This window comes from Plecotus auritus, assembly GCF_963455305.1.
Source record: "Plecotus auritus genome assembly, chromosome: 6".
Taxonomy (NCBI): Eukaryota; Metazoa; Chordata; class Mammalia; order Chiroptera; family Vespertilionidae; genus Plecotus; species Plecotus auritus.
This window is the reverse complement of record NC_137773.1, coordinates 29,958,111-29,969,516: the sequence shown is the minus strand read 5'-3', so window position 1 is coordinate 29,969,516 and position 11,406 is coordinate 29,958,111. Positions and strand designations below refer to the sequence as shown.

The 11,406-nt window shown below is 39.8% G+C and overlaps 1 protein-coding gene across 1 annotated transcript in view; it reads left to right on the top strand.

The window, feature by feature from the left end:
* Nucleotides 1-3,255: 3,255 nt before the first annotated feature.
* The window catches only part of LOC308250372 (protocadherin gamma-C4), a gene marked incomplete at its 5' end in the record, with an annotated part of 563,663 nt that continues 555,512 nt past the window's right edge, over nucleotides 3,256-11,406 (top strand). The window contains one exon of the mRNA XM_080672906.1: nucleotides 3,256-5,821. Coding sequence (XP_080529032.1) covers nucleotides 3,428-5,821 — 2,394 coding nt within the window. The remainder of the gene's footprint in view (nucleotides 5,822-11,406) is intronic.

Below are 11,406 nucleotides of genomic sequence, written 5' to 3'. Positions count from 1 at the left end.
GGGCCCCAGTGGGGAGGAGCCTGCAACCTAGGTCCATGCCCTTGACTGGATGGAATCCAGGGCCCTTCAGTCTGCAGGCCAACACTCTACCCACTGAGCAAAACTGGCTAGAGCTCCATTGATTTTAGATAGAGTGGAAGGGAGGGAGGACGGAAGGAGGAAGAGAAAGAGAGAGAGAGACAGAGAGAGAGATTAGTCACTTCTAGAACATGCCCCCACCCAGGCAGGGATCAAACCTGCAACCCAGGTACATGCCCTTGACTGGGATCAAACCCTCAGCACTTTGGTGCATGGGCTAACGCTCCAACCAGTGAGCTACACTGGCCAGGGTGATAATTTTACTTCTTTCTAACAAATTTGGATGCCTTTTATTTATTTTTCTTGCCTTATTGCTCTGGCTAGAACTTCCATTACTTTGTTGAAGAGGTAAAAGCAGGCTTTCTTTTTTCCTTACAGAGGAAAAGCTTTCAGTCTTTCACTAACGAGGATGATGTGTTCACTCTGGGTTTTTCATGTATTGCATTTTATTATGCTGAGGTATTTTCCTTCTATTCCTAGAATTTTTAGTGCTTTTTTTCATGAAAGGGTGTTGAATTTTTTGAAATGCATTTTATGATATGATCATGTAGATTTTTGTTTATTCTGTTAATGTAGTGTCTTACATTGATTGATGTTGAGACATCCTTGTATTTCAGAAATAAATCCCACTTGCTTTTAAATATTGAAATGCTGAATCCTGTTTTTAAATATTTTTGAGGATTTTAGCATCAATTTTTATAAGGAATACTTATCTGCAGCTTTATTTTCTTATAGTGTCTTTGTCTGGCTTTGGTATGAGTGTAATGCTGGCCTCATAGAAGGAGTTAGAAAGTGTTCCCTCCTTTTCAATTTTTGAAAAAGTTTGAAAAAAGGTTGACATTATTTTTTCTTTAAATGTTTGGTAGAATTCATCAGTGAGGCCAGTGGGTCAAGGACTTTTTCTTCGTCAGATTTTTAAAATTGCTGATTCAATTTCCTTAATGGTTATAGATTTATTCAGATTCTATACCTGTTTTCTTCGTGGTTATCATGGACATTGCATTTAATATCTTGAAGTTGTAGCACTTTAATTTGAGTTTATACCAGCTTAACTTCAATAACATACAAACACTGCTTTTTAAAACAGCTCTATCTTTTAATACTTTTTTCAAGGCATTTATACTCTCATTTGTTTTTTCCTTGAGAATAGTATTCCTTAGCCCTTTGTTTTCATGATCATTACCATGATAATGAAGTCCATAGTCAAGTATTGTTTTATTTCAATTAAGTGTCATCTGGTTATTGTAAATTACATTTCTCTAATGTTGAGAATATCTTCAAATTGAGCATTTTTCATCAAAAGAAAGACAAAGGATGAAACAGTATAACATGGTTTGTTGTTGAAATTATATTTAAAGCTCATTGTAGTCCTCAATATTAACACATGATCATATAATTTTTAGTTATATTAGGTATGTTTTAAAAGGTAAAATAATCTGGCTGGCATGGCTTAGTGGTTGAGTATGGTTCGATTCCTGGTCAGGGCACATGCCCAGTTTTCGGGCTTGATCCCCAGTGTGGGGCATGCAGGAGGCAGCTGATCAATGATTCTTTCTCATCATTGAAGTTTCTATCTCTTTCTCCCTCTCCTTCTCTGAAATCAATAAAAATATATTAAAAAATAATAAAAGGTAAAATAAGATTTTATGTGTAGAAAATAAAGTATATTTAATTCAACAGTTTTATGTTTAAGATATTTGAATGTCAGTGAATTTGTGATTAGCATTTATTCTACATGTTCTTAATATTAATTCAAGTATTGATAGTATTGTTTAAATGTGTTATTTAGAAAAGTTATAAATTTAGAATTTGCTTCATTTTGAGATTAGAGAATATCGATGTATCTTATATTGCTGTATCTTTTGTAATGAAGTAATTATTACACTGAACTATTGAAATTATATGCTTGTTTTTGAAAAATAATGTGTTTCATCTATATTTTAATTATCAATTTAAACAATGATTTGGGCTTTCTGATTAGAAAGACAATAGACTAATTCTTATTAATATTAATATCCTTAAAAATCCATAATACCATACTTAAAATAGAAATGTTAAGGACATTCTTTTAAAAATTAACTAGTGGTAGTTTATGACCACATACTTAAATTTTGATTTAGCTATGGGATTATTATTATGAATTGAACTGAAGTTGAAAAAGTTTATTGATATGTTTTTCTCAAATAGTTTCTTCTGAAAACCTAATTACATTAGATTTACATTTAAATGTTGATGATGGATTATTATCAAAATAATATTCATATTATTTTAACTGAAATATGACAATGTTTTGCCTTCATATGAAAAAAGAAAAAGAATACAATTTCCTTAAAATTTATTGTAGGAAGGAAGATCCAATAGATACTAATTCAATTTGGAATAATGACATTTGGAGGTTAAAAGTCATTATTCCAAATTGATGTTATGTAATAAGCAACAAAGAGAAATGTTCCAAATATCATTATTGTAAGATTTAAAGTATCAGGAATGGTTTTAAAATATATTTTTATTGATTCCAGAGAGGAAGGGAGAGGGGGAGAAAAATAGAAACATCAATGATGAAAGAGAATCATTGATTGGCTGCCTACTTTGTGCCCCACACTGGGGACTGAATCCGCAAACTGAGCCTGTGCCTTGAGTCCAACCGTGACCTCCTGGTTCATAGGTCGATGCTCAGCTACCGAGTCACGTTGGCCGGGTCACAAATGGTTTTTATACAACGTTGAAGGAATCTTAAATATATTTCATCAAAATTTCTAAATATTTCATATGTAAGTAAGTACTTGGTAATGTTATACCATTTAAAAAATAAACACCCAAACTAGCCTAGGATAAGGTGAACTTCAGTGGTCTATGTGCCTTATTTTAAAACTAAAGTGTGCAGTTAAAATATGTAATAATAAAAAGATATGAGCTGATAGATTATTTTAAATAAAAAGATGTACTTATTTATGCATATTGTGATTTTCCCAAATGCAATTGTAATATTTTTGTGAAAACAGCTAAAGGAAAATATTGAATTACATATTCTCAAGTGACATTTGAAATGTCTGGCCATTTAAAGGATATAAAATTGGAAATGATTGCCTTGCGTAAATTGCAAATGAATATGAGGCTATCTTGGAAATCAATGAATGGATCTAAAATCTACAGCCAGCCACATGATGTCGCTGTATACCACAAAGTCTTGTCAATGGAAATGTACTGATCGCCAACACTAGAGGAAGCTCCATTTTGTCACCGTCCGAGAGAAGACAAAAACGCTGAGAGAAAGTACTAAAAATATGAAGTAAAGAGATATGATTTTGAAGTAAGGTGAGAGAGGTACGAAAAGTGTAGTGCTTCTGCGATGCTGTATCCCAGGCGAGGAGGCAAGGGAGCCCGGCGCCTGCTGCTCTCTCTTCTGCTTCTTGCAATCTGGAAGGCGGGGAGCAGCCAGGTCCACTACTCGGTTTCCGAGGAGGCCAAGCACGGCACCTTCGTGGGCCGCATCGCACAGGACCTGGGGCTGGAACTGGAGGAGCTGGTACCGCGTCTGTTCCGGGTGGCGTCAAAAGACCACGGGGACCTCCTGGAGGTAAATCTGCAGAATGGCATTTTGTTTGTGAATTCTCGGATCGACCGCGAGGAGCTGTGCGGGCGGAGCTTGGAGTGCAGCATCCACCTGGAGGTGATCGTGGAGAGGCCGCCACAGGTTTTCCACGTGGAGGTGGAGGTGAAGGACATTAACGACAATCCGCCAGTCTTCAGAGAGAGAGAGCAAAGGTTATTTATTCCTGAATCTAGACTGCTGGGATCGCATTTCCCGCTAGAGGGCGCTGCTGATGCCGACATTGGCACTAATTCTCTTTTAAGGTACACTCTCAGCCCCAGTGAATATTTCTCGTTGGATATACAGGCAAGTGATGAACTGAGTAAGTCACTTGCGCTTGAATTGAGGAAAGTTTTGGACAGAGAAGAAACACCAGAACTTCATTTATTATTGACAGCCACTGATGGGGGCAAACCTGAGCTGGAAGGTACAGTTCAACTGCTGATAACGGTGCTCGACGTTAATGATAACGCCCCATTGTTTTCTCAGGCCGTGTACAGAGTCCATTTATTAGAAACTATAGCAAATGGAACATTAGTAACCACATTAAATGCCTCTGACGCTGACGCAGGTGTAAATGGAGAAATTGTCTTTTTCTTTGGCAGTGATGTTCCTGTTAACATTAGAAAGAACTTCAAAATTGATTCCAGCTCAGGAGAAATTAGGCTAATTGGTAAACTGGATTATGAAGCAACAAAATCCTATGAAATTCAGGTAAAAGCAGTTGATAAAGGAAGTCCTCCAATGTCAAATCACTGCAAGGTTTTTGTGAAAGTGCTGGATGTAAATGATAATGCTCCAGAACTGGCGGTCAGGTCCTTGTCCTTGCCGGTCGGGGAGGACGCCCCCCTCGGCACCGTCATTGCCTTCATCTCCGTGTCCGACCGGGACTCCAGTGTCAACGGGCAGGTGACCTGCACCCTGACACCGCATGTCCCCTTCAAGCTGGTGTCCACCTTCAAGAATTACTATTCGCTGGTGCTGGACAGCGCCCTGGACCGGGAGAGCGTGTCGGGCTATGCTGTAGTAGTCACCGCGCGGGATGGGGGCTCGCCTTCCCTGTCAGCCACAGCCAGTCTGTCCGTGGAGGTGGCCGACGTGAACGACAACGCGCCAACGTTCGCGCAGCCCGAGTACACGGTGTTCGTGAAGGAGAACAACCCGCCCGGCTGCCACATCTTCACGGTGTCCGCGCGGGACGTGGACGCGCAGGAGAACGCGCTGGTGTCCTACTCGCTGGTGGAGCGGCGGGTGGGCGAGCGCGCGCTGTCGAGCTACGTGTCGGTGCACGCGGAGAGCGGCAAGGTGTACGCGCTGCAGCCTCTGGACCACGAGGAGCTGGAGCTGCTGCAGTTCCAGGTGAGCGCGTGCGACGCGGGCGTGCCTCCTCTGGGCAGCAACGTGACGCTGCAGGTGTTCGTGCTGGACGAGAACGACAACGCGCCTGCGGTGCTGCCGCCTGGGGCGGGCGCTGGGGGCAGCGCGGTGAGCGAGTCGGTGTCGCGGTTGGTGGGCGCGGGCCACGTGGTGGCGAAGGTTCGCGCGGTGGACGCGGACTCGGGCTACAACGCGTGGCTGTCTTATGAGCTGCTGCCGGCGGCGGGTGGTGCGCGCAGCCCGTTCCGCGTGGGGCTGTACACGGGCGAGATCAGCACGACGCGCGCCCTGGAAGAGGCGGACTCGCCGCGGCAGCGCCTGCTGGTGCTGGTGAAAGACCATGGTGAGCCGGCGCTTATGGCCACGGCCACCGTGCTGCTGTCGCTGGTGGAGAATAGCCAGGTGCCAAAGACCTCCCTGCAGACTTCTCCTGGCGCCGTGAACGCGGAGGCGGCCCTTGTGGACGTGAACGTGTACTTGATCATCGCCATCTGCGCGGTGTCCAGCCTGTTGGTGCTCACGCTGCTGCTGTACACGGCTCTGCGGTGCTCAGTACCGCGCACCGAGGGTGCTTGCGGGCCGGGGAAGCCCATGCTGGTGTGCTCCAGCGCGGTGGGGAGCTGGTCTTACTCCCATCAGAGGCGGCAGAGGGTGTGCTCTGGGGAGGGGCCGCCCAAGACGGACCTCATGGCCTTCAGTCCCAGTCTTCCTCCGGGTCCGAACATGTCAGAAGAAAATGACCATCCAGAAGTAAATTCGGAACATTCTGGTAATGTAAGTTCAACTTTCAAGCTTTGCCTTTAATGTTTTTTAATTTAACTTATATAACCACCTTTTTAAATGTGACTTTTTAGAATGTATTTAAAATGTTCACTAAAACTGAAAGAAATCTTACCATTTAATACAGATATTTATTTTATTATTTACAGCTGCATCCTGAATGGAACATAGAGTTATCTAATAATACTTCACAGAGAGGTTAACAATAAGAAATAACAACCACAACAAACAAATGTAGGGACAAATTGACGTATTCTTTGAAAGAGTATCCTACTTAAAAAACACACACAGGATCTCAACGTAGTCAATTACAGTGACATTTTCAGTTTTATTTATTACTTTAATCTTGTAGTGAAATGTCAAGTCTTTGACAAAAATTAATTTCTCTTGCCCATTCACATTACTATGTTCCCATAGTTATATTTCCTAATATCCAGGCTTAGGATTTCCTCCATAGACACTCGATATTTATTTATGGATCCATTCCACAAGCACATACGGAGAACCCTCTTATATACTAAGCCCTGCTGTAGAACCTAGGGACAGAGCAACAGTGAAACAAGATAGGGAAGGTCTCTGGCTTGAGGGGGAGGGGAAACACATTGTATTTAAAAATAACAATTTTAAATCTGTTTTTACCTATTTAAAATAACAATTGGGTTATGAAAAAGCTTGGATTTGGTATAAAATTGCTTTTTCCATTTTCTTTGTATAAGCAGGGTGTTTATAAAGGGAGATGTTGTTCTATTCATAACTTTAAAAATATTTTTTATTGATTTCAGAGAGGAATGGAGAGGGAGAGAGAGATAGAAACATCAACGATGAGAGTCATTGATGGGCTGTCTCCTGCATGCCTCATACTGGGGATCAAGCCCACAACCCAGACATATGCCCTAACGTGTAATTGAACCATGACCTCCTGGTTCGTAGGTCGATGCTCAACCACTGAGCCACGACAGCTGGGCTATTTGTGACTTTTTAAAAAAGAGGCAATAAAATGCTGACTGTTATCAGCAAGCTTTCTTAGAAACAAAGCAGATGAAGGTTTTCCCCTATATATGTGAATAGTACTCAGAAAGTGTATGTAATTCTCATTGCATCAGCTAAAGCAAAATATAGTCATGTAGAGGAAAATGTCCTGGAAAGGTGAATTAAAATGATCAAACAATTGGGATGGATAGAGAAAACTATATTTTGAAGCTGAACTAAAAATCATAAATAGTATGGAAAATGTAAACATACATTTTCTTCTATCAAGCCAGAAAAACTTGAGTTACAAGCTGGCATTTGAAACTAAACTGGCACAATTTGTTTCTTGAAGAATTTATATAGGTTGAAAAAAGAGTTATCTAATAATACTTCACAGAGAGGCTAACAATAAGATTATTAATGGAATTGAGCATCATTTAATGAATACCAATAGCCTTTTGAATTTGGCCTGAAGACATTCAGACATGCCTTCACATAAATACATTGGGATCACTGACAAAAAGAAAATTTTAGATTGATGCTCAACACTTCTTTCTGTATACTGATTATTGTTGTAAAGGTAAAAAGTTTTCTGGGTTAGTTGAAGATATTAACTTGAAGGTAAATCTCAAATATTGGTTAATGATCACTAAACTAAAAGAAGTGGGTTTAAAAAGGTGATTTTTAATGAAAAGGTAATTCTGGAATGGAGAAAAAGATTATTGTGGAGAGATTTGTTACTTAGTATTTCTTTGAACATAAATAAATATGAATGGAATTCCCATTGGTAGTTAATATTCTTGTCTCATTCAGAATCTTTGAGTAGTTAACAGAACTTTCAATAGTTTCATCTTTCTTTGTAAGATTTTTTTCAGGAAATGTATTATATTAATTCCTCTCTTCTTCTTTTATAAAGATGAACCAGTTGCTTTATTTTCTTACTTTTTCACCTGTTCTTTCCTATGATTGATGAATGGGTTATTCATACAATATTTTAGTATTAATAAAAACATAGAATAATATAGATTTATGACAAAACTTAATCTTTAGTGTTTATTTCATGGTATATTTACATTTCAAATTAATCATTCATTTAGGAAATTTACTGACTGAAAAATGGTCAGATCCTCAGAACAGGAAGTTTTATATGATGAGATCTTTTACCAGATAATAATCATTGTTATGCAACTGGATTAATTTTGGTTAATGTTAATTATCCATTAAAGTTAGTAGCTTCACAGTTTTGTTGTCTATCTGAAAACACTAGGCAAATATCATCATGATTGATGTACATACTGAGAACAGTTATTCTCATGTTTCTATGGAGGCTCCAATTTTCAAACACCCCAAGAGAAACAAAATCTTGTTCACCACATTTATTAGTATCTTTTTTTAAAAATTCTTCAATCTCGGTAATTAGTTTTCATTTCATGACTATGATTTGAGGAATTATAATTTTATTTTCAAGTTACCTTGGTATGATAATACCAGTGTGATTTTATTTGTGGGAAAGTGTTATTTTTACATCACCTCAAATGCAAGGCAGGACACTTGAGAAGACTAATTCTTGATATATATGTTCCTTCGATAAAAACAATCCCCCCCAAAACAAACAAAAAAACCCAACAAAAAACCAAAATGTTTCCTTTCCAAGATTAGAAGTGTAATTCTATTTTCTGGTATAACTATGTAATTAGAAAGTAAGGTATTGCCCAGCTGGTGTTGCTCAGTGGTTGAACATCAAACTATGAACCAGGTGGTCACGCACGGTTCGATTCCTAGTCAAGGCACATGCCCAGGTTGCAGGTTGTTTCCCAATCCAGTACAGGGCATGTAGGAGGCAGCCAATTAATGTTTCTCTCTGTCTCTCCCTCTTCTTCTACTCTCTCTAAAAAATAAATAAAAACATATATAAAAAAGAATATAAATACATAAGAATGAGAAATAGTTATTTATTTTGGTAACAATATTTCTGTTCTGTTCCTTCTGGGAACACTGGAGGATTTCCCTTCCCTGTTACCTTGAGGTGTGATTTTCTTTGACCAATGAAATGTGAATGTGTCTCACTTCCTAGCAGAAGTATGTAATTGCCAGTGCAAGACTCTCTTGTGCAGTTTTATGATGCTGCAGGAATTATGAAAACACAGGTTGATGTTGAGGTGCCATGATCTAGAGGCAGTTTGGGATGCTGAGTCAACATGTGGAGGAAAGCTGTCCTAGGTGGTCTCCCATCACCACAGAAGACCTTGCAGGAGCCAGAAATACAATTGTGTTTATTTAATAAATTAATTTATTTAATTGAGAAACATTGATGTGAGAGAGACACATCAATTGGTTGCCCCCTGCATGCACCCCAAACAGGGCCCGGGATTGAGCCTGCAACTAAGGTGTGTGCCCTTGACTGGGATTGAACTCAGGACCCTTCAGTCTGAGGGCCATTGCTATATCCACTGAGCCAAATGGGCTAGGGCCAATTGTGTTTATTTTGGAGGGAAAACAGAAATAGTCAGTGCACAGCAACATATTCATTGGGATTCCAGTGTCATTAAGCTAATGTGAACAGAATAAATTTTAAGAGGAGAGCATTACAATTGATAGAACATTATTACAGCATTGACTTTTTAAAAAATCCTCACCAAGGATATTTTCCCCATTGATTTCTAGAGAGAATGTGAAGGAGGTGAAGGCAGAGAGAGATAGAAACATTCATGTGACAGACACACAATTGGTTGCCTCCCATATGGGTCCCTACCAGGACTGCAGAACCTACAACCAAGGTATGTGCCCTTGACCAGGAATCGAATCTGTGATCCTTCGGTCTGCAGGAGGATGCTCTAACCACCGAGTGACCGGCCAGCGCTATTATTGACTTTTTTTTATTAAGGCATCTGACCATTAAGCAGATTAGATAACTTGGATCCCATGGGAAAATTTATTGTGTTGTGGTTTGTTTTTTTAATAAAAGGTAGGAAAAAAATAAACAATTTAAAAATGTTTTAGTGCCCTAGGCGGTTTGGCTCAGTGGATAGAGCGTCGGCCTGTGGACTCAAGGTCCCAGATTCGATTCTGGTCAAAGGCATGTACCCTGGTTGCAGGCACATCCCCAGTAGGGGGTGTGCAAGAGGCAGCTGATCAATGTTTCTCTCTCATCGATGTTTCTAGCTCTCTGTCCCTCTCCCTTCCTCTCTGTAAAAAAATCAATAAAATATATTTAAAAAAATGTTTTAGGGTATGGCCAGTGTGGCTCAGTGGTTGAGCATTGACCTATGAACCAGGAGGACAGGGCACAAGCTGGGGTTGCAGGCTTGATCCCCAGTAGGGGGCATGCAGGAGGCAGCCAATTAATGATTCTTTCTCATCATTAATGTTTCCATTTCCCTCTCCCTCTCCCTTCCTCTGTGAAATCATTAAAAAAATACATTTAAAATGTTTTAGGCTCTTCTTCTTCTTCTTCTTCTTCTTCTTCTTCTTCTTCTTCTTCTTCTTCTTCTTCTTCTTCTTCCTTTTGTCTTGTCTATCCATTCCTTCTTTTTTTCCTTCCAAGGCTTTGTTGTGGTTTTGTGAAAGACTGAGATGAAGATATTGCAAGAATAAATGCTCAGACACAGAAACCTTAGGGAATTGACAGTTCATTTTGATAAGTGCAAAGGGTATTGCTGCACCAAATTACCACAAACTTTGTGGCTTAAAACAACAGAAATGTATTTCTCATAGTTCTAGAGGCCAGAAGTCCAACATCAAGGTGTTCTGGCAGGGCCACAGTCCCTCTGAAGACTCTAGGGGCAAATTCATCCTGGCCTCTTCCAGTTTCTGGGGGTTCCTGGCATTCCTTGGCTTGTGGCAACATAACTCCAATTTCTGCCTCACATTTCTTTTCTGTGTCTCTGTGTATCTTTTCTTTTTCTGTCTCTTATAGGGACACCTGTCATTTGATGTATGGCTAACCCTAATCTACGATGATGTTAAAGGTTAGAGTTACCTTAATTATATCCATAAATATCTTTATTCCAAATAAAGTCATGTGCTAAGGATCTGTGTGAGTACTATTCAACCCACTACAGATATCAAGAGATGTCAAGCTGGGTGTTATTTGTTCAGCATGCCTTCTCATTCTTTTTTCCCCATTGGGGGAAATGTGCTTGGATTTCTGGCATTGACACTCCATTTCTCTGAGGAAAGAGATATGCTAGATCCTCAGAAACCCTGAATAACACAGAATATACCTCATACTCCCAGCCATGTTATTCCAAAAATCCAGCAAAATTACCTTAAGGGATTACAAAAATTGCCTTAACTAAGCTATGTTTCCAAGAGCTAATATCTGGTATAATTTCTTAATATGTCAATAGTAGCCAGTATGTTGGCCACTGATTAGTATGTCAAAATGACTGGGTATTAAAAACATGCATTGCAACTACGGAGTGATGTAATGGCCAGTCTGTAGCTATGTGAAATCAGTTTAAGATCCAAAAGAATTTGCTTACATGAGGTCTTTCACTTGCCTTCACTTCACGAGAGCAACCTCCTCATTTTCAGTCTACATGACTAAGGAATGGCTTATTTCATCTCCTGGCTTCAACAATGAATGTGACCCCGTCTGGCCAAGTGAG